The 24167-nt window shown below is 39.7% G+C and overlaps 1 protein-coding gene across 1 annotated transcript; it reads right to left on the bottom strand.

The window, feature by feature from the left end:
- Positions 1 to 367: 367 nt before the first annotated feature.
- Positions 368 to 18697, bottom strand: LOC111575932 (cytochrome P450 11B, mitochondrial). Its single transcript, XM_055013644.1, has 12 exons — positions 18149 to 18697; positions 16210 to 16293; positions 15198 to 15377; positions 13753 to 14108; positions 12530 to 12685; positions 8898 to 9094; positions 7088 to 7291; positions 6375 to 6556; positions 6140 to 6306; positions 5573 to 5651; positions 5283 to 5495; positions 368 to 741 (listed from the first exon to the last, which is right to left on the bottom strand). Exons 1-12 carry the CDS (start codon positions 18365 to 18367, stop codon positions 616 to 618), a joined length of 2163 nt encoding a protein of 720 aa, XP_054869619.1. The 5' UTR covers positions 18368 to 18697; the 3' UTR covers positions 368 to 615.
- Positions 18698 to 24167: the final 5470 nt, after the last annotated feature.

Raw genomic sequence — 24167 nt, 5'->3', positions numbered from 1 at the left:
GCGCTTGTCTCGTTTGTGTTTTTTGTCTTATTTTTGTCATTTTGTTTTTCACTTTTGCCTTTTTTTGTCTTGCTTGTGTAATTTGTCCATTTTTTGTCACTTCATAACTTTTTTGTCTCATCTGTTGTCTCTTTTCTTGTTGTGTTTTGTGTCGTTTGTCTCATTTTGTTTCTCGCTTTTGTTGTTTTGTGTCTCGTTTTTGCCATATTTTGTCTCGTTTTTGTTGTTTTTGTCTTTTTTTTTTTTTTTTTTTTTTTTACAGTAAATCCTCTATGGTTCAGTTCCAGGTGACTAAATGTTGTGTTCCTTTGTCGACACTCTGTGATCTGGAAGTTGTAATGTGGAAATGATAAATTGAGGCTGAATGTTAATGAAACTGAATTTATTTTTCTTCAGAAATGTCAGGTTGTTCATGATGTTTAGTAAAAAGATAATTCCTTAAATGTGAACATTAGGAACCATTAGGAGTTGTGGTTATTTACAGGTTATTATGCTGTTGTTTTACTGGTTTTACTGGTCCGGTCCACTGGAGATCAGACTGGACTGGATGTGGAATCTGGACTAGGACGACTCTGACTCCTCTTGTCCACAGGGTAGATGTTGGAGTTAAACTGGTCAGATGGGGGCGCCGCTGAGCCGGCTGAAGGTGATCCTGGGCGGCGTCTCCGGCTGCAGGATGAGCGTCACCGTGGTTTTCAGATCCTCCGAGGACGAAATGCTGAGATGGAAGCTAAGCAACATCTGGACGAAGAGGAGGACAGAACACAAAAAAAAATTTTAAATGGTCGAAATTTGACATTAAAAAAGATGTGAAACTGTGGAATTCTGAAATCTTCAAAAACTGTGGGGAATTTTTTTTAAAGTCTGTGTAAAATCCTGATTTCCAGCTGATTTAAATACAGTAAAATGGTGTCCTTTAATGGTCAGATGTTGGAGAAGGACAAAATAATGATAAAAATTCTGATTTTTGACAGTTTTTTATTTTCATTACAAGTAAATACATTTTTTCTGTAATTTTACTAGATATTTACATTAAATTAATAAAATCCTTAAAATGCATAAAGTTTTCTTTCATTTAACAAATATATTTCAGATATTTCTAAAATCTTGGCCTGTTTTTCTTTCATATGTAAATAATTGAAAAATGTAATTATGTGTAAAATCCTAATATTCTAGCTGATTTAAATACAGTAAAATGGTGCAATTAACTGGTGAAATGTTGTACACACACACACACACACACACACACACACACACACACACACACACACACACACACACACACACACACACACACACACACACATATATATATGGTACTCTGAAACATCTACAGCTGATCCAAAACGCTGCAGCCAGAGTACTGACGATAGTTAGCAAGAGAGATCATATTTCTCCTATACTGGTTTCTCTTCATTGGCTTCCTGTGAAATGTAGAATAGAATTCAAAATCCTTCTTCTGACATATAAAGCTCTTAACAACCAATCTCCATCATATCTTAAAGACCTGATAGTACCATATTATCCTAGCAGAACTCTTCGCTCTCAGACTGCAGGCTTACTTGTTGTTCCTAGAATCTCTAAAAGTAGAATGTGAGGCAGAGCCTTCAGTTATCAGCTCCTCTCCTGTGGAACCAGCTCCCAGTTTGGGTTCTGGAGGCGGACACCCTCTCTATTTTTAAGACCAGGCTTAAAACCTTCCTTTTTGACAAATCTTATAGTTAGGACTGACTGGGGGACCCTGAGGGGGTCAGCTGGAGTCTTCCTCTTGGACGTCCCTTAGTTCTGCCCCTAGTTCTGCTGCTATAGGCCTAGGCTGCTGGAGGACCTCTCTGGATGCACTGAGCCCTTCTCTATCTACCATTATATTTAATATATATATATGCCATTATTGCATTACACTCACTCTGTTTCTCCGTGTCCTTTCTCCGAGTGTCCCTGATCCCAGAGCTGGATGCTTCAGATCTGTGGTGGTTCTCCCACCAACTGGCCTAATCTCCATCTGTGGGATGCTGCTGCTGCTGACCTTCCTCCAGCCCACTGCTTCCAGCTGCCCATTTCCATCAATCTACTCTGCATCACCCTCACCATACTTGATTTGCTAATCTACATATTTTTGAATTTACCACCAGCTATATATGTAGTATATTTAATGCCAGAGTCATACACCATAGCAGTAAACTATAATCAGTTTCCATGTTAGTTGTACTTTGCATGTATCATCTGTCTGATCATACATTTATTAAACTGTGTGTTTTATGGTCCTTGTGTCCCCCCCCACCTCTCTAACTCTATCCCTCTACTTCCCACATAAAGAGCCGGGTTCTGCTCGAGGTTTTTTTCCCTGTTAAAAGGGTGTTTTCCTTGCCACTGTCGCCTTTTGGCTTGCTCTGGGGGTTCAGGCATATGGGTTCTGTAAAGCATCTCGAGACAATTTGACTGTAATTGGCGCTATATAAATAAAATTGAATTGAATTGAATAGACATATATATACATATGTATATATATGTATATATATATAAACCCAAATACAGAAAATATGAGCAACAAAAATAGTTTAATTTTTTAAAATTAGTTTACTTATTTTGTACATTTTTTTCATTTTTTGCTATACTTCATTATATATATATATATATATATATATATATATATATATATATATATATATATATATATATATATATATATATATATATATATTCAATTCAATTCAATTCAATTCAATTTTATTTATATAGCGCCAATTACAGTCAAATTGTCTCGAGACGCTTTACAGAACCCATATGCCTGAACCCCCAGAGCAAGCCAAAAGGTGACAGTGGCAAGGAAAACACCCTTTTAACAGGGAAAAAAACCTGGAGCAGAACCCGGCTCTAATGTGGGGGAACCATCTGCTGCTGGCCGGGTGGGTTGAGAGGGACAGAAGAGGTAGAAAGGTAGAGATAGAGGGGTAGAGGTAGAGATAGAGGGATACAGATAGAGGGGTAGAGATAGGGAGGTGGGGGGGTGGGACACAAGGACCATAAAACACAGCCACACATCTGAAGCATCCAGCATCCAGCTCTGGGACCAGGGACACTCGGAGAAAGGACACAGAAAGAAACAGAGTGAATGTAATGCAATAATGGTATATATAGTAAATACATAGGTAGTTAGAGAAGGGCTCAGTGCATCAAGAGAGGTTCCCCAGCAGCCTAGGCCTATAGCAGCATAACTAGGGGCAAACTAAAGGGACGTCAAGAGGGGAAGTCAGTTTTGCAAATGAAAACACAAGCTCACCCCGTCAGGGTCACCCAGTCAGCCCTAACTATAAGCTTTGTCGAAAAGGAAGGTTTTAAGCCTGGTCTTAAAAATAGAGAGGGTGTCCGCCTCCCGAACCCAAACTGGGAGCTGGTTCCACAGGAGAGGAGCTGATAACTGAGGCTCTGCCTCACATTCTACTTTTAGAGATTCTAGGAACAACAAGTAAGCCTGCAGTCTGAGAGCGAAGAGTTCTGCTAGGATAATATGGTACTATCAGGTCTTTAAGATATGATGGAGATTGGTTGTTAAGAGCTTTATATGTCATAAGAAGGATTTTGAATTCTATTCTAGATTTAACAGGAAGCCAATGAAGAGAAACCAATATAGGAGAAATATGATCTCTCTTGCTAACTCCCGTCAGTACTCTGGCTGCAGCATTTTGGATCAGCTGTAGATGTTTCAGAGAGCTATTGGGACAACCTGATAATAAGGAATTACAGTAGTCAAGCCTAGAAGTAACAAATGCATGGACTAGTTTTTCTGCATCACTCTGAGACAGGATGTTCCTGATTTTCACAATATTTCTCAGGTGGAAAAAGGAAGTCCTACAGATTTGTTTTATGTGTGAGTTAAAGGACATGTCCTGGTCAAAGATAACACCGAGGTTCCTCACAGTAGTACTGGAGGCCAATGTAATGCCATCCAGAGGAACTATATGCTTTGAGAGCAATTCTCTAAGATGTTTGGGGCCAAATACAATGACTTCAGTCTTGTCTGAATTTAGTAGTAAGAAATTATAGGTCATCCAGGTCTTTATGTCCTTAAGACAATCTTGCAGTCTAGCTAGCTGATTAGTTTCATTTGGCTTCATAGATAAATACAATTGAGTGTCGTCAGCATAACAATGGAAATTAATACAGTGCTTCCTAATAATGTTGCCTAAGGGAAGCATGTATAATGTGAACAGTATTGGTCCTAAGACAGAACCCTGAGGAACTCCATGATTAACCCTAGTATGCTCAGAGGAGTCATTGTTGACATGCACAAACTGGAACCTGTCTGATAAGTAGGATTTAAACCAGTCCAGTGCTGTCCCTTTAATGCCAATAGAATGTTCTAGTCGCTGTAATAAAAGTTTGTGGTCGATTGTATCGAATGCTGCACTAAGGTCCAATAAAATAAGTATAGAGACCAGTCCATTATCTGACGCTATGAGAAGGTCATTAGTAACTTTCACCAGAGCTGTTTCTGTGCTATGATGCACTCTGAAGCCTGACTGAAACTCTTCAAACAAGCTATTCCTTTGTAAATGTTCACATAATTGATTTGCAACTGTTCTTTCCAGAATTTTGGAGAGAAATGGGAGGTTGGAAATTGGTCTATAGTTGGCTAAAACATCTGGATCTAGAGTGGGCTTTTTAAGTAAAGGTTTGATTACAGCAACCTTAAAAGCCTGTGGTACATAGCCTGTTACTAGAGAGAGATTAATCAGATCTAACATTGAGGAATTAATTAAAGGTAAAGCCTCCTTGAACAGTCTAGTTATATATATATATATATATATATATATATATATATATATATATATATATTTTTTTTTTTTTTTAAATTTTAAGGTTTTTTTTGCTCATTTTTTTATATTTGGGTTTCTATATATACACATTATTATTATTTGATGTTTAGTTTTAGTTTTATTTTTTCATTTATTTTTGCTAATTTTTATTTTGAATATTTAGGTCTAGACATCGTTAATGTGGTAAACGACTATTCTAGCTGGAAGCAACCATCACTCCTGTGTTCTAATGCTACATTGTGTTAGCTAATGGTGTTGAAAGGCTCATTGATGATTAGAAAACCCTTGTGCACTTATGTTAGCACTTGGATAAAAGTGTGAGTTTTCATGGAGAACATGGAACAGTCTGGGTAAACTTTGGACGTCGGTGTAAATCTGGTTTCAAAGTGGAAAATGAGCCTTCTTAGTGCCAGTTTTTCCACTTCCCTCCTTTCTGATCTCATTCTTCCTGCTGTTTCCACTCACATGCATCAGGAAAAGCTGCATCTCGTTCTCAGCAATCCTCCGGCCGACACACTGCCTCGCTCCGAACCCGAACGCCAGCGACCTAAAGCCGGATCCTTCGGCTCTGCGGCCCTCCTCCCTGCCGCTGCTCCACCGGGTCGGATCGAACCGCAGAGGATCCTCGAACACCTCCGAACTCCGGCCCATGGGGTAGAGGCAGGCCTGCACCATGGTCTGAGGGAACGGTGGAGGTCAGATGGAGCTCTAGATGAGGTTCAGTTCAGCTTTAAAGGTCTGGGTGTTTAACTCACCCCAGCAGGGATGTGGTAGTTCTGCAGGACGATGTCTTTGACCGGATATCGCTGCACGGTGATTCCAACCGGATACAGCCTGAGAAATCAAACAACACGTGTTTTTCCTTCATTGTCACCTTTAACTTCTCTCCGTTCTGAACACATCTTCAGGATTAGCGCTAATCGATTCCCATCTCAGAGTGTTGAGGTGTTAGTCTGCTGATGGAAGCAACTCTCAGCTGTTCAGAGGGTTTCATGCTCCATTGATCTGAAGGAACGACTTATTTTTCCTACATCGTGTTTTTACTGGAGGTCAAAGGAAAGTGTTTGTAGTGAAACTCACAGCCTCAAAAACAGCATCAGTTTGTGGTGCGTTATGGTTGGGTTGTGTTCGGATCCGGCTATTTACTGGGCAGTTGTTCACTCTTTAATTATCTGTGAATTTGTATGAGAATTTACACCACTTAAGTAGAAAATCAAGTGAAAACTGTTTCTGTGATATATATATATATATACATGGGTCTTCCAGGGTTAAACCTGCCCTACAGGGCTGTTATTTTAGTAAAGTGTTCTCTCTTTCTGTACCTGAGCACCTCTTTGATGGTTCCTTTCAGCAGTGGCGCCCCCTGCAGGGCCTTCTGAGGGTCTCCACCAGCCTGAGCCCAGGACGTCCTCACCTGCTGCCTCACCTTCTCCTGAACCTCCGGGTTTCGTCCGAGTTCGAACAGAGCGAACTGCAGGGGAACTGCTGTCTGCAGAGGGGACGGATTTAGAGGCGACACCAGCAGGAAGTGGAACATCTAAAACCTACAGCACTGACCGTGTCCACGCCTCCGGCCATCAGCTCGGTGATGTTGGCTTTGATCAGGTCCAGAGAGAGCTGCCCTTTCTCCATCAGCTGCCCCAGGACCCCGGGGTACTGGCCTCCAGCCGCCCCAGCCACAAAGCCTCCACCCTGGGAGGACGCCAGGCGCTGGTACCCCCTCTGGATCCTGGCCTCGGCTGGAGGACACGGAATGAAAACACCGTTTATTCTGGTTATTCAGAGAGAAGTCACTGTTCCATAAATGTTCCAGAGCAGCTCTGTGATATTTGTCTTTCTGACAAGATTAGACAACAAACCAATGAAGGATGCATAAAAGCACATTAATAACCAGAAATATGACGTAAGAGCAGCTGATCAGAGTCCACATAACTAACAGGACAGTTTATTTATGATTTCTTTAAGTGTGAAACTCTAACTGGCATTAATTATTTACCTGCAGCTGATAAACTGTGAAAAAAAGAAATATTTCTAAACAGCTGGAAGCCACAAACTCAGCTTCAGGTCTGGTAAATAGTTTGTTAAAACAATTACCATAAAATGGATTAAAAAAACAGTAAAAAACAATTGCGGTTATTATTATTATTATTATTATTATTATTATTATTATTATTATTATTATTATTATTATTATTATTATTATTATTAATAATAATAATAATAATAATAATAATAATAATAATAACAATCAGTCTCTGGTTTTTACCCACCGTGGCTGAAGATGTGGTCCCAGGCGGTGGCGTGCTGCGTCCACAGGGGGGCGCTGAGGCAGAGCAGCAGCCGGGGGGGCAGGTAGAGCAGAGGAGGGGTGGTGGTCAGCATTCGCTCCACCGCCCAGATGAACTTCTGGGACTCCAGGGACGGAGACGAAGAGAAAAGACCGATTCGTTCTCCGTAGATCACATGACAGCTGGCTGCAGGTCGCATGAAAAACTAGAGTTATGTTTCAGAAGAGGAACCTTTTTCATGGCAGAATTTCTGGATAGAAGGGAACATATTTAGTTTAAGGACTGAGCAGCAGAATAATGTGTGTTTTGGATGTATTGCCGCAATGCTGATATATTGGTGTATATATATGTGTGTGTGTGTGTGTGTGTGTGTGTGTGTGTGTGTGTGTGTGTGTGTGTGTGTGTGTGTGTGTGTGTGTATATATACACTATATCACCAAAAGTATTGGCTCAGCCATCCAAATAATCAGAACCAGGTGTTCCAATCACTTCCATGTCCACAGGTGTATAAAATCCAGCACCTAGGCTGCAGACTGCTTTTACAAACATTTGTGAAAGAATGGCTCGCTCTCAGGAGCTCAGTGAATTCCAGCGTGGAACTGTGATAGGATGCCACCTGTGCAACAAATCCAGTTGTGACATTTCCTGGCTCCTAAATATTCCACAGTCAACTGTCAGCTGTATTATAAGAAAGTGGAAGTGTGTAGGAACGACAGCAACTCTGCCACCAAGTGGTAGGACACGTAAACTGACGGAGCGGGGTCAGTGGATGCTGAGGAGCATAGTGCCAAGAGGTGGCCAACTTTCTGCAGAGTCAATCACTACAGACCTTCAAACTTCATGTGGCCTTCAGATTAGCTCCAGAACAGTGCTTCAGCAGAGAGCTTCATGGAATGGGTTTCCATGGCCCAGCAGCTGCATCCAAGCCATACATCACCAAGTGCAATGCAAAGCGTGGGATGCAGTGGTGTAAAGCAGCCACCACTGGACTCTAGAGCAGTGGAGACGCCTTCTCTAGAGTGACCAATCACGCTTCTCCATCTGGCAATCTGATGGACCAGTCTGGGTTTGGTGGTTGTCTTGAAGGACTGCATTGTGCCAAGTGTAAAGTTTGGTGGAGGGGGGATTATGGTGTGGGCTTGTTTTTCAGGAGCTGGGCTTGGACCCTTAGTTCCAGTGAAAGGAACTCTGAATGCTTCAGCATACCAAGACATTTTGGACAATTCCATGCTCCCAACTTTGTGGGAACAGTTTGGAGCTGGTCCTTCCTCTTCCAACATGACTGTGCACCAGTGCACAAAGCAAGGTCCATAAAGACATGGATGACAGAGTCTGGTGTGGATGAACTTGACTGGCCTGCACAGAGTCCTGACCTCAACCCCATAGAACACCTTTGGGATGAATTAGAGTGGAGACTGAGAGCCAGACCTTCTGGTCCAACATCAGTGTGTGACCTCACAAATGTGCTTCTGGAAGAATGGTCAAAAATTCCCATAAACACACTCCTAAACCTTGTGGACAGCCTTCCCAGAAGAGTTGAAGCTGTTCTAGCTGCAAAGGGTGGACCCACGTCATATTGAACCCTAAGGATTAGGAATGGGATGTCACTTATGTTCATATGCCAGTCAAGGCAGGTGAGCCAATACTTTGGCAATTTGGTGTATGTATATATGTATATGTATATATATATATATATATATATATATATATATATATGCTTCTACCTCCACAGAAAACAGACGTGTGAATGTTTAAATGCAGTTTAAACAGAGAAAAGAGAACCATCTCCGACCTTCCAGAGCAAATCTGAACAGGTCCGGACTGGGATCCATAGTGAGGCTCCGCCCCTCCTTCTCCACCCGGACCTGCAGCATCCGGCAGAAATCCCTCGCCACCTCATCCAGCAGTGGCAGGAAACGCTGCACGGCGCCGCTCATCATCACCTCCTTATTGAGCTGCAGGCGGTCCGATCGCCACTCCTCCCCGTTCCTATGGAGACCAGACGAGACGATCAGTGGAGTAAAACATTTATCAACCAGAGACGATGTTTCTGAGAAAAAATAAGATTCTGATTAACCAAACTACTATGATACTGCTACCACCGTGCTTCACATCATGATGCTGCCACACCGTGCTTCACATTATGATGCTGCCACCACCGTGCTTCACATCATGATGATGTCACCACCATGCTTCACATCATGATGCTGCCACACCGTGCTTCACATCATGATGCTGCCACCACCATGCTTCACATCATGATGCTGCCACCACCATGCTTCACATCATGATGCTGCCACTACATACTTCACAAAATGATGCTGCCACCACCGTGCTTCTCATCATGATGCTGCCACCACCATGCTTCACATCATGATGCTGCCACACCGTGCTTCACATCATGATGCTGCCACTACATACTTCACATCATGATGCTGCCACACCGTGCTTCACATCATGATGCTGCCACCACCATGCTTCACATCATGATGCTGCCACCACCATGCTTCACATCATGATGCTGCCACTACATACTTCACAAAATGATGCTGCCACCACCGTGCTTCTCATCATGATGCTGCCACCACCATGCTTCACATCATGATGCTGCCACACCGTGCTTCACATCATGATGCTGCCACTACATACTTCACATCATGATGCTGCCACACCGTGCTTCACATCATGATGCTGCCACCACCATGCTTCACATCATGATGCTGCCATCACCGTGTTTCACGTCATGATGCTGCCATCACCGTGTTTCACGTCATGATGCTGCCACCACCGTGCTTCACGTCATGATGCTGCCACCACCGTGCTTCACGTCATGATGCTGCCACCACCGTGCTTCACGTCATGATGCTGCCACCACCGTGCTTCACATCATGATGCTGCCACCACCGTGCTTCACATCATGATGCTGCCACCACCGTGCTTCACATCATGATGATGCCACCACCGTGCTTCACATCATGATGATGTCACCACCGTGCTTCACATCATGATGATGTCACCACCGTGCTTCACATCATGATGATGTCACCACCGAGCTTCACATCATGATGATGTCACCACCGTGCTTCACATCATGATGATGTCACCACCGTGCTTTACATCATGATGATGTCACCACCGTGCTTCACATCATGATGATGTCACCACCGAGCTTCACATCATGATGATGTCACCACCGTGCTTTACATCATGATGATGTCACCACCGTGCTTTACATCATGATGATGTCACCACCGTGCTTTACATCATGATGATGTCACCACCGTGCTTCACATCATGATGATGTCACCACCGAGCTTCACATCATGATGATGTCACCACCATGCTTTACATCATGATGATGTCACCACCGAGCTTCACATCATGATGATGTCACCACCATGCTTTACATCATGATGCTGCCAAATAGTCCAGATTTAATTTGAGTCTTTCCCTTTGTCTGTTGTAAAACTTGTGAACAGTCAAAGTTTCTGGTGTTTCTGAAAATAAAAATCTTGATAAATCTTTTCCTCTTGCTCTGATTCTGATCATTTGTTTAAAAGTGTCTTCTAGGTTTTTGTGTGAAATTCGACATCTCACAGGAAATTCTTCGGCCTCTTTTCAGCAGCAGATTAACGAGCAGAAGGCGTCACATTCTGCACCTGTTTAGGTTTTGTGTCCAAATTAGCTGTTTTTTTGGCAAATTAAAATTTATTGAACAGAATAATTTGAATGATTACAAACACACTGAATAATTCACCCTGAAACCTGAACAAACTGGTGATGCATGAACCACACAAACTGGTTCCAACACTGGAAAGAACATAAATGACAGTAAAGTGACAAAAAAGTATTACTTTACACATTTACTTATTAAAATAAAGCCAAAACTGTGTTTAATGTTAAAAAAAATGCACTTTTATAAGTGGTAGCCCATTATTTTACATTTAACCGCAAAATTATACTATTTTTGCTTCATTAAATTAACTAAAAATGTCAATATTTTACAGATATTCGGCATTATTTGAGAGAAAGGTACAAATATTAAGATTTAAGGAACATGTTTGCCTGCTCTGTATCCTAAAAAAATCACAGAAAAAAACATGAATTTGCAAGTTGACTTATGAAAAAACAAAAACTGTACATGATGTAGATGTCAAAAAACTTTTTAATTTTGAAATTAATAATTTGGTCTTTCACAATGTGCTAAAAATATATATCTATTTTTGCCGTTATTCTCACCATTTTTACAGGTGTGTAAACGTTTTCTGTAAAAGTATGAATTTACATTACTCACTGTAAAAATAGTTTTAATTGTAATTTGTATTTATTTTGCTCTCCCAACATTTGACCATATAATTACACTGTTTTACTGTATTTATATCAACTAAAAGTATAATTCTTTTATAGATATTTGCCCTTTTTTACACCATAAACTGCAATATTTTTTCTGTACTGAATCAGAAAAAAATAGAAATATGCTGCAGATATTTACCATTATTTGAAAGAAAATTATGTATATTAGGGTTATCTTTTATAATCTATTTAAATTCACTAAATATGGCTATTTCAGAGAAGTTTGTCATCATCCCCAAGATTCCTTTAAAAAAAATTTAAACAGTAAAATTATACAGAATTCAATTCAGAAGAAAATCCTTATTTTACAGGTATTTGAAGAAAATTTTTTATTTAAATAAAAAAATTATGTGTGTATTTAAATCCACTAAAAATATCACTTTTTTAGATGTATTTTTTATTCTTTAAAAAAATTAAATAATGTTTGACAGCAAAATTACACACATAAAAACTGTTTTTAAATCAGCAATAAAATTTTATTATTTTACAGATATTTACTGTTATTTTCAGGGTTTTTGCAGTGTTTGAACATTAGAGCATCCACCATTCTAACTCAGTTTTTCTGCCACCCTGGTCCGGATTTTCTGTTTTCTGTTGTGAAGCATCATGGCGTGTTACCTACTTGAGGAAGACTTTCCCGTGTTTTTTCCTTGTTTTGGCGTGTTCCCTACTTGAGGAAGTTTTTTCCATGTTTTTTCCGTGTTTTGGCGTTTTACCTACTTGAGGAAGTTTTTTCCATGTTTTTTCCGTGTTTTGGCGTGTTACCTACTTGAGGAAGTTTTTTCCATGTTTTTTCTGTGTTTTTTCCGTGTTTTTTCCGTGTTTTGGTGTGTTACCTACTTGAGAAAGTTTTTTCCGTGTTTTTTCCGTGTTTTGGCGTGTTACCTACTTGAGGAAGTTTTTTCCATGTTTTTTCCGTGTTTTGGCTACCTACTTGAGGAAGTTTTTTCCATGTTTTTTCCGTGTTTTTTCCATGTTTTTTCTGTGTTTTGGCTACCTACTTGAGGAAGACTTTCCCATGTTTTATCTTGTTTTTTCCATGTTTTTTCCGTGTTTTGGCGTGTTACCTACTTGAGGAAGACTCCTTTGCTGTGCTGGCGGATCTCGCGGTGCGTGGCCCACGGCTGCAGCGTCATCCTTCGGGGATGGAGACCTTCAGACTGGAAGAGTTCGGCCACGTCGGCTGGCAGCAGGATGTTGACGCTGCTCAGGGTTCCTACGTTCTCCCTGCAGAACCACAAACAACCACAAAGCTCAGCTGTTAGAGAGCAGGAAGCAGGCAGGAGGAGAAGCTCACCTGGTGGTCCCTGTAGATCGTCAGGTAGGTTACCTGTAGATGGTTAGATGGTTAGATGGTTACCTGTAGATGGATAGATGGTTACCTGTAGATGGTTAGATGGTTACCTGTAGATGGTTAGATGGTTACCTGTAGATAGTTAGATGGTTAGATGGTTACCTGTAGATAGTTAGATGGTTACCTGTAGATGGTTAGATGGTTACCTGTAGATGGTTAGATGGTTACCTGTAGATAGTTAGATGGTTAGATGGTTACCTGTAGATAGTTAGATGGTTAGATGGTTACCTGTAGATGGTTAGATGGTTACCTGTAGATAGTTAGATGGTTAGATGGTTACCTGTAGATAGTTAGATGGTTAGATGGTTACCTGTAGATGGTTAGATGGTTAGATGGTTACCTGTAGATGGTTAGATGGTTACCTGTAGATGGTTAGATGGTTACCTGTAGATGGTTAGATGGTTACCTGTAGATGGTTAGATGGTTACCTGTAGATAGTTAGATGGTTACCTGTAGATGGTTAGATGGTTACCTGTAGATGGTTAGATGGTTACCTGTAGATAGTTAGATGGTTAGATGGTTACCTGTAGATGGTTAGATGGTTACCTGTAGATAGTTAGATGGTTAGATGGTTACCTGTAGATAGTTAGATGGTTAGATGGTTACCTGTAGATGGTTAGATGGTTACCTGTAGATGGTTAGATGGTTACCTGTAGATGGTTAGATGGTTACCTGTAGATAGTTAGATGGTTACCTGTAGATGGTTAGATGGATAGATGGTTACCTGTAGATGGTTAGATGGTTACCTGTAGATGGTTAGATGGTTACCTGTAGATGGTTAGATGGTTACCTGGAGATGGTTAGATGCTTTACCTGTAGATAGTTAGATGGTTACCTGTAGATGGTTAGATGGTTAGATGGTTACCTGTAGATGGTTAGATGGTTACCTGTAGATGGTTAGATGGTTAGATGGTTTACCTGTAGATGGTTAGATGGTTACCTGTAGATGGGGCCCAGGGCGCTGAAGGTTCTCTCCATGTGTTTGTGGAGCTGCCTGAAGCGGTCCTCCCTCCAGAACCGGAGCAGGTTGACCCAGCCGCTGCGTCCGGTGTGAGGGATCTCCTGGAAGCTCCTCACCCGGCCCTTCCTAACATCTCCAACCTTCACTTTGCCGTCCTCCACGGCGGCAGCGACACAAAAACCCCGTTTGACTCCTAAAGCCACGGATCCGGAGGCTCGGATTCTCCTCATGGTCCGGAGCCGCTGCTGTCTGGTCCAGGACTGACGAGTTCCCTCCTGCAGCCTCAGCCTTGAATGTTCTTTATCTCTGCAGGACTCCAGATAGCAGGTCAGGATTTATGGTTCTGAGGGCCAGAGGTCAAGAGAAACTCAACACAGAGGCCAGAAAAACACCAGGCGAGATTTTATCAGCAGACTGGAGGCTTCTAAAGGTTCTGTGGAGGTTCTGGTGGACTAAATCCATCCACTAGAAACCAGACTAGGTTTTAGGACTTAAATAATAAACCCTGAGGTTCCTCCTGGTTTCAGATCTCACATTTAGATCCATCATTAATTATTTACAGCAGGGGTGTCCAACATGCAACCCGTGGGCCAAAAGCGGTCCTCCAGAGCGTCCAATCCAGTCCTCAAAGTGTAAAAATTCCAGAGAAGACATTAACTGCAGATTGTAAATTAGTAAAACTACAAATTTAAAATCATTTCTAGACCATGACAAGTTGTTCTGATCATAAAGTAAAATACTAAATTGTTTATTGTTCTTTTGTGTCTCATTTTGTAATATTTTGTCTCATTTTTGTTGCCTTTTGTCTTTTTTTACAGTAAATCCTCTATGGTTCAGTTCCAGGTGACTAAATGTTGTGTTCCTTTGTAGACACTCTGTGATCTGGAAGTTGTAATGTGGAAATGATAAACTGAGGATGAATTTTGTTGAAATTGAGTTTATTTTTATTAACAAACTTCAGGTTGTTCATGATGTTTAGTAAAGCCAGTTTAAGTCTGATGGTTTAGAGCTTCACCAGTAAACCAGCTCCAGAAAACCAGTTACAATAATAGAATTATAATAATCAGAACCAGCTTCTACAGCAGCTGATTCTGTAAAATATGTTAAAATAAAAGAGTTTATTAATCCGAAAATCAACAATATCAATGCATTTCTTTACTGTAAATGTAGAAAATGTTTTACCGTGATTTTATGGTAGCGTTCTGGCGAACACAGCTGCCGGAATTTTACTGTAAAAATTTTATTTTTTTTAACAGTGTAATTCCTTTTAATATCTGATCACTTTCAGTTGTCTGAAACGTTCTTCTTCCAGCAGGAAACTAAACAGAAACTAAGAGTGTGACAGCAGCTCTGAGTTCTTTGAGTTCATCTCCTGCTGTCCAACCACCGACCAATCAGCTGTGCCGTTGCTTGCCGGCGGGTCACATGACCTTACAGTTCCGTCCGGCTGCCGGCGTCGGCCTCCCGAAGCCGAGGCCTCTGAAGGCAGCCAGCAGGTCGAAGCCGTCATCCTTGGAGCCGTCGGGATGAATGATCCTGGAAAGATCTCCGGGCAGCAACACTTTTCCTCCCACAGACCTCAGGTGGTTCGTGTCCTTTGAGTTCTGGTCAGGAGGAGAAAAAGAAGAAGAAAAGGACTGAACATGATGGAAAATAAGAATTTATGAAGAGAAATGAAGCCTTGTTTCACCAACATGCAACAGAAATCCACTGAAAGGAACAAAAAGAGGAAAACCTTCAACAGGCGGGATGGAAAATTATTAGAATTTAATACAAGAACACAGTCGGACCTGCAGAAACACATCATTTATTACCTAAAAGCACATAATTTACTACATTTATTACCTAAAAACACATTATTTATTATATTTATTAACTAAAAACACATCATTTACTACATTTATTTACATTTTACATTTAAAACAGCAGGAAGAGAGAATCTTGTTACAACTCGGCTCCACAGTTGTACCAAAAAATGCGGAGACAACCGCTGTACAGCATAAAACAAAGGTTTGATTTGCCCATCAAACAAAAGTCCTCGCCACCATCAAGGCCCAAATGAACAAAACCCACACGTGGGGCTGGAGCTCCACAGACACACCATTCCTGTCAGCAAGCCAAGCCCGTCTAGACTGGTTAAATGCAGCCCTGATTGCAGGTGTGGCTCAGTCAGGTGGAGACCCTCAGCTCCTGATCAGGCAACATCTGGTGTTGAGATGGAGGGTCGTCACAATCTGCATCAGTGAGTTCATAAAAACAAAGACTTAAACATCTCCAGGAGGCCGGCTGGTTCATCTGTTTGTTAAATAATAAAAGAAAAGCAGCGTTTTTCTGGTTTCCTGCAGACAGATGTCGTTTCTCTGTCCTCTGAACATAAAATAAAGTTAGACAAACAGTAGAACCTGAGTAAAACCTGAGTTATTAGACGTAGTTTACCTCAGACAGCTGGTATTTCCTTCTGAAGTGAGCTCTCATGGCGGCTCGTTCAGCATTTTTCTGAGCGTTCGTCGCTTCACGGAGCTTCCTGCAAACACAGCAAGTAAAAGACACACCTGAGATTCCAAATAAACATTAAAAACACACCTGAGATTCCAAATAAACATTAAAAACACACCTGAGATTCAAAAAAACATTAAAAACACACCTGAGATTCCAAATAAACATTAAAAACACACCCGAGATTCAAAAAAACATTAAAAACACACCTGAGATTCAAAAAAAACCATTAAAAACACACCTGAGATTCAAAATAAACATTGAAAACACACTTGAGATTCTGCAGATAAACACTACAAACTTGCTTTTAATGTTGAAATATGAATCTATCAGTTGGTTTCTGTCCATTTTTTTGGTATTTCACAACATTTTAGAGAAAAATCTTGTATTTTTTTCATTATTTCCATATAAAAACTTGATTTATCTCCTCAAATAACAGCCAGAGGTAGAACTTAGGATGAAGCTGTTGACATAATTTCAGAAAAATATTAAAATAAGAAGAATATTTACCAATAAGAAAACACAGAGTTTTAAAGTTGAGTCACATTTTCAGGAAGTTCTTTTCCAGATTTAAGATTTGACACAAAACTCTAATAAAATACGAGGAGTTGTAATGAAGGAAGTCAACATAGTTTCATAAAAAATCTAAAAATTAACATCATTTTCTCTAATTCCATAAAATAATGTCCTGTCACTAATTAGAACAGTCAGATTTTGCTGTACAACATCATTTTATGGTAAAAATACATATTTAGATTTATCTGTCCAGCCATATATAGCTGGAAAATAACTTTTATTTTACAGATTTAGGATTTCACAAACAGAATTTAATAAAATATGATGAGTCATGATAACGAAAGTCAACATATCTAACAAAAAGTGTGAAAATATATAGAATTTCTATCGCAGAAATAGTTCCCTTATTTATATTTATCTGCAGCTACACATATATGAATGCAAAATTCATGTCATTATCTAATAAAATATGATGAGTCATGATAAAGAAAGTGAACATATTTAACAAAAAGTGTTTAAATATATAATCATTCAGTGTGAACTCAGAGAGAAACATCTGCAGCTAATCTATTAGAAGATTTTACATAAAATCCATCTAATTATCAAATAAAATATGATGTCATGATAAAGAAAGTCAACAAATATAGAAATATTCTTACTATATTTTTATTGTATTTTTTTAACATATTTTACTCTATTTTTACTGTATTTTTACTATATTTTTACTACACTTTACTGTATTTCTACTAAATTTTTTACTGTATTTCTACATTTTATTGTATTTTTATTACTTTTGTACTGTATTTTGACTGTATTTTTACTATATTTTTAACTGATGACTAGAAAACCCTTGTGCAATCACGTCGGCACATGGATAAAAGTGGGAGTTTTCACGGAAAACATGAAATTGTCTGGATGACCCCAAACTGTTGAATATTTTTACTGTATTTTAAATATATTTTTACTATATTTCAAACATATTTTACTGCATTTCAAATATATCTTACCATATTTTTACTCTATTTTTAATATCTTTTGTCATATTTTTGCTGTATTTTTACTATATTGTTTCCATATTTTTATTTTATTTTTTACTGTATTTTTGCCAGATTTTTTACCATATTTTTGCCGTCTTTTTTAACTGTATTTCAAGTATATTTTTAGTGTGTTTTTAATATATTTGACTGTATTTTTACTAGATTTCTTGACGGTATTTTTGCTATACTTTTAATTGATGATTAGAAAACCCTTGTGCAGTGATGTTAGCACATGAATAAAGTGGGAGTTTGTGTCTGTTGAACGTCGGTGTACATTTCTTCTCTTTAGGAGGATTTTCTGAGTCCTGATGGTGTATTTTCTCTACTTGCCTCTCCTTGTCCAGGTCGGCCTGGTAGGACCGGATCACCGGCTGATCTCTGGTCTGAGGAACCTTCCTGGTTCCTGCTCGTCCTCCGGCTCCTCTCCGACTCCGGCTGCTCCTCCGTTTGGAACCGGACTTCCCGTCCTTCAGCCCCGACACGCAGCTGCTCAGCTTCCTGATGGGCGTCTTCAGAGACTTCTTCACCCGCACCACGGTATCCATGACGACGGCGGCGCAGGCTACTTCCTGGACGGATGACGACGTTCTCCTTCGCTCATGTTACCTCAGACTCGGCGTGAGCCGTAACTCAGAGCTGCCAAGGACAAGGACGCTTTCTGTCCACTAAAGGCTACAAACACATGAATCAGAGGAAACCACACAAGGACAAACTGGACGGATGGTTTCAGGTTTACATGTTGTTTGTGTCTGCAGGGAGTCCTGATGAAGCTCCACACACTCCAGTCCTCTTCTGCTCCACGCTTCGTGCAGATTAGCCCTGAGAGGACTTAACGAGGGGAATCTCGTTAGCCGTGGCAGGTGAAGCAGCTGATGACTCACGTGTTGCTGCTGGAGATTTAAGGCTGATGTCACGCTGAGTGGATCCACAGACCTGACATCAGCGCTTATTTTAGACTCTTCAGAGCTCCGACACGACAGCATTTAGTCTGCTTAAGTCACTGAAGAGGAAGATGAAGGAAAAGCACGTCAAAAACACAGCAACAAATGGATCAAAATACATTCAAACTTAAATATAAGCAGACAAAAGTATCAATAATATGGACAAAAAGTCTCAAAAACTGGCAACTAACACACAAAGGTGTCACAAACCTGAATATTAAGGCTTTAATATATCAAAACCCACAAAAGTATAAAAACCTGGACATGAAAACACCACCATGTCAAAAAACTGCAAAAAAAAGTTAAAAACACAAACTGTTCAATAACCTCAATATCAATCATAAAAGTGTGAGAAACGTGAGTATTAATGCACCAAACCTTCAAAAACCTGAATGTTATTGGACAAAAGGATCAAAAACTGGAGTATTAATGCACCTAAGAGTAAAAAAAAAAAGCAAATTAATGCATAACAGTGCAATAAAAATGGCTGACAACTCATCAAATGATCAAAAATCCTGAATATTAAAAGACAGAAGCATCAATATCTGAATACTAACGCACAAAAATGTCAAAAAATAATATGGACAAAAAATGTCAATAATGTGGATATTAACACACAAAAGGATCAAAAACTGGAGTATTCAGAGAGGAAAGTTTTCCGGGTTTTCCGGGAAATCCGGGATTTCAAATTTTGTGAGTTCATTTCCGGGAATCTGGGAAAATTGATCGAAGTTTTCAGTGAAAATCAGAATTTGATTGATAGTATTCTTTTTGAAAATCTTATTCTTATCGCTAATGCGTTGTTTGTTGTTTATATTCCTGTACGGAGGCAGCCATTTTGAATCTCGTTCATTGACGCGATTCCAATCTAATGCTGAATACATTGCTGCGAGAATTTGCGAGAGCGGATGCACTGAATAGCGCCAGTTTTGAGTACAAAGGAGAGATGAATCATTGAATAGCGCTCATTGAATAGACGACCTTTGCTTTTGTGTAAATGTAATGACCCGTACCTGTCAGGACAATGTTTAAACAGGTAGACAGGCACGCTGACGTGCGTGCTATAGACGCGACAGTCAAGAACGCGTTCCGGTGGTCGTGGTTAGAAGAGAAAGATACGAACGGCGAGTTCTTGTCTGAATATATCAGGAAATTAGACAAACCAGGTACGTTTTTTTTTAAATTTTACAAAAATAGATATCAATATATTGAAAGTTTACTGTGTCTTAAGGTTCCTGTCTTAATGATATTATAATATAATCCTTATAATAGATTAGTGACACATCTAGACTAGAGTATGAAATGATTAATATATGAAATATGGGGTACTAAACTACTGAATAGTTTACATTACTGAACATGTTAACAGGAATGTTTCCGCATTTTTATTAACATTTTCACAGTTTTGTACTATTCTTTTAATGAGGGAAGGGGGTTATGAAATTCTGGGCTTGGCCCTGAGGGGAAGTTCTGCCGAAATTATTTTCAGGTCAGGACTTAGAATATTTTTTTCTTTTTTTTTGAATGAATATTATTTGTGCATGTTTTAGAAAAGAAAGATACGAACGACGATTTCTTGTCTGAATATATCAGGAAATTAGACAAACCAGGTACGTTTTTTTTAATTTTACAAAAATAGATATCAATATATTGATAGTTTACTGTGTCTTAAGGTTCCTGTCTTAATGATATTATAATATAATCCTTATAATAGATTAGTGACACATCTAGACTAGAGTATGAAATGATTAATATATGAAATATGGGGGACTAAACTACTGAATAGTTTACATTACTGAACATGTTAACAGGAATGTTTCCGCATTTTTATTAACATTTTCACAGTTTTGTGCTATTCTTTTAATGAGGGAAGGGGGTTATGAAATTCTGGGCTTGGCCCTGAGGGGAAGTTCTGCCGAAATTATTTTCAGGTCAGGACTTAGAATATTTTTTTCTTTTTTTTTTGAATGAATATTATTTGTGCATGTTTTAGAAAAGAAAGATACGAACGACGATTTCTTGTCTGAATATATCAGGAAATTAGACAAACTAGGAACTTTTTTTTTATTTTACAAAAATAGATAGACCTCAATTTTTTCTTTTTTTTGAGTGAATAGATATCATTTGTGCATGCTTTTGATAAGATAGACTCTATTGAAGATCTATATTGTTTGGTCATTTTTAAATTTTTATCTTCATTGAATATTGCGTGGTCATTTTAATTTTTTATATATATTCTTATTGTTAATAAAGACTATAATGCTATGTTAATTTAATTGTAACAATGACACTATTATAATTTATTATTCGGCACTCACATAAGGCTGCCTTTGGCAGCCTCTTGGAGCACCTTCGGCGCTCACTTGGCAAAGTTGCTTAGAAAAAAAATTTTCAGGGTTTTTTGCCAACAGCCACTTTCATCTCTAAGTATTAATTCACCGAAGAGTAAAAAAAAAAAAGTAAATTAATGCACAACAGTGGAATGAAAATGGTTCATAACTCACCAATCAAGAAAAGCACTCAGAGAGCTCAGTCCTCCTCCAAGGCTGTTCAGTTGACGTATCATTTCTGACGGATGTAATCTTTAATAAAAAATGACCTTGTGCTGAGCACAGGCGTGTGTTATGCATGTGCATGTTATGTATTTATACTGAATCACGTGTAAATGACTCTTATAAAGGTCTATTGATCAGTTCATCACTTTTACCAAGCCTTTGTTTTGCTCGTGTTAAAATAATCGTTCCCTCCAGGCTTTTATTTTGAAGGTGTATTTTTAATGTTGCGGGCTTTTATTTTGTCACCATTCTAGCAGCACAGGAAGTGTTTATCTAAGAAGTGGTTTCTTGACATGATGAAGATGCTGCTGAAAAGTCCGAAAATTCACGTAAAGATGAAAGAAAACAGTTCCAGCTGTTGCTGTCTAGTAAAGGATGTGTCTAAACTGAGAAGCAGCTGGAATGGAGACAAGTTCTGATGGTGTTTCCTGAAGGAAGGAGGGAAGGACAGAAAGGTCCTCCAGGCACCACCGGACGGCGGGGGGCGTGGCCAATCTGACAGATTCTGACAGATCTGTCAGATGGGCCATGTGACAAAAAAAGGACAAGTCATCAAGACGTCCTCTGATGCTCTGAAGAAGATGGTAAATGCAGTGGAAACAAGTCAGCAAGGTAAAACCATCCTTTCTTTATTCAGTTGTTGGTTAAAAAGTAACGCTGTTCTATCAATCAATCAATCAAATTTATTTGTAGAGCACTTTACAACAACATAAAAGAAGACCAAAGTGCTTCCATCAGCATGATAAATCAAAACAAAAAAATTTGGTTACTATAAATCCATAGAATCCATAAAAACCATAAAACCAAAATGCAGCACAGATGAATTTCCAGTTACCATTTCAATGAGGCATTTTGGGGCATGAAAATAAAACAGTCCTAGGATTCAAAGGCACGTCTGAATAGGTGGGTTTTCAGTGTGGACTTGAAAAGCAGCAGGTCGGTGATAACGCCAAGTTCCAGTGGGAGCAGCAACAGCAAAGCAACGATCAGCCCACTGCTGGTACCGGGACCTGGACACGTCCAGCACCATCTGAGTGGACGACCGCATGGTGCTGGACGTGGATTCTATGTCCAGACCTGGATGAATGAGAAACTACACAGACAGATTCTATGTCTGGTCCACAGTTTCAGTCTTACTGTGAACAAGGCACTGGATCAAACGCTCCCACTTGCTGACATTAGAACAAGAGGCCGAAAAATTGTTGCATGTTTTAGGATGAGCACAAAAGGCAAGGAAAAACTGGCAGAGCTGCAGAAGCCAGTTCACAAACTGATTCAAGGTGAAACCCGATGGAAGTCCACATATTTAATGTTCCACAGACTGTGGCATCCCTCACCACAGACATTCCTCCTCTTACATATGCCGAACGGTCAGTGAGTGTGTTGATGTTCTCACACCTTTCCATCAGGATGTCAGCCCAAAAACATGCTTCTGCCTCCAAAGTAATTCCACTACAACACAACAATGAGCTGCACAAGCCATGCACAGTGGAAAATGTCAGGATTCTGGCCTTAGCCACCATCCTGGATCCCAGGTTTAAAACGTTAGTCTTTGGAAATGAAACCCAAGCACAAGAGGCCATGAACTGACAGCAGAGCGCTGGAGCCATGAGGGCTGAGAGGGGAATGAATGCCATCAACCCCACAGGTAAAGAAGCATTTATTCCATGTTATTCATGTGTTTTCCATTTCTCTCTAGTAACGCTTATTAAATGTTATTAAGTCCATCAGTCAGCTGCCAGCACAGAACCTGGGCCTTCAGCAGAAGACAACTTGTGGGATCTTTTGGAAGCAGAGTTGGTTTGTATTATGGACTGTTTTTACTGTATGCATCAGTTTCTTCTTATACAAGATGGCTAATTTCAACATTCTTTTTGTTTAGGAACAACACAACAATCTCAAAGTGCAACTGCAGCTGCTCCAGTAGAAGTTCAGAGGTGTCTATCTGAGCCCTACCTCTCTCTCACTTACTGGGCATCAAACTGGAAATCCAAACCTCTTCAGGATGGACAACAAACATCTCCTCATGCCAGCAACATCTGTGCCATGTGAGCAGCTCTTCTTCAACACTGGAGAGGTAGTCAGCCACAGAAGAAACAGACAGAAACCCTGCACTGTCCAAATGCTTCTCTTTTAAAATAAAAACCTCAAAACACTCCCTGGTTTACACCACATTTATACTGCTGCAATGGCAAAGTTCCAGAAGCACTACCATTCACTGCCACATCCCATAATACTAGAGTCCCGCACAAAGTAGCACAATCACTGTCCTGTCCCCCAGTACCTCGATACACACCAGATGTATATCTATATATTTATATACAAAACTTACATATATACCGTTTGTAAAACATTTATTCCAAGTCCAAAGCAGAAATGAGGCTTTTTCAGTTGTTTCCACTTAGATGCAGTTCTGACTCAGAGCCAGCAGGTGTCGCTCTTCTGGTTGTCAGATGCTTGGAAGCAGTGAGTCCAAGAGGTTCACTGCTTCATCAAGCTTCCATTTCACCATCACTGATGTCATCTGTTTACTGCTGTTGACATCGTATTATCACTCAATGATGTCATAAATTAAGTCAGTCTGCACAGATTCTAGTTAATTATAATAAAAATACTAATTAAAGCAAGAAACAATGTGGATAATGTTAATTTGCTTGCAAGAAATGCTTCAGAAAAGTGTTGATAATTAACATATTTAGCTCCATAACGAGACAAACACACAAACTACAGCAAGAATATTTATAAAAATGCAATTATTGTAGCGTAAAAGGGATAAATACTGCAAGTTTCTTGCCTTTTCACAGTAGAAAAGGGAGAAATAAGACTCTGATGTCATCTGTTTACTGTTG

The sequence above is a fragment of the Amphiprion ocellaris genome, chromosome 9 (assembly GCF_022539595.1).
Source record: "Amphiprion ocellaris isolate individual 3 ecotype Okinawa chromosome 9, ASM2253959v1, whole genome shotgun sequence".
NCBI classification, from domain to species: Eukaryota; Metazoa; Chordata; class Actinopteri; family Pomacentridae; genus Amphiprion; species Amphiprion ocellaris.
The sequence above is the reverse complement of the archived record's forward strand: the minus strand, read 5'-3'. Positions and strand labels throughout refer to the sequence as shown.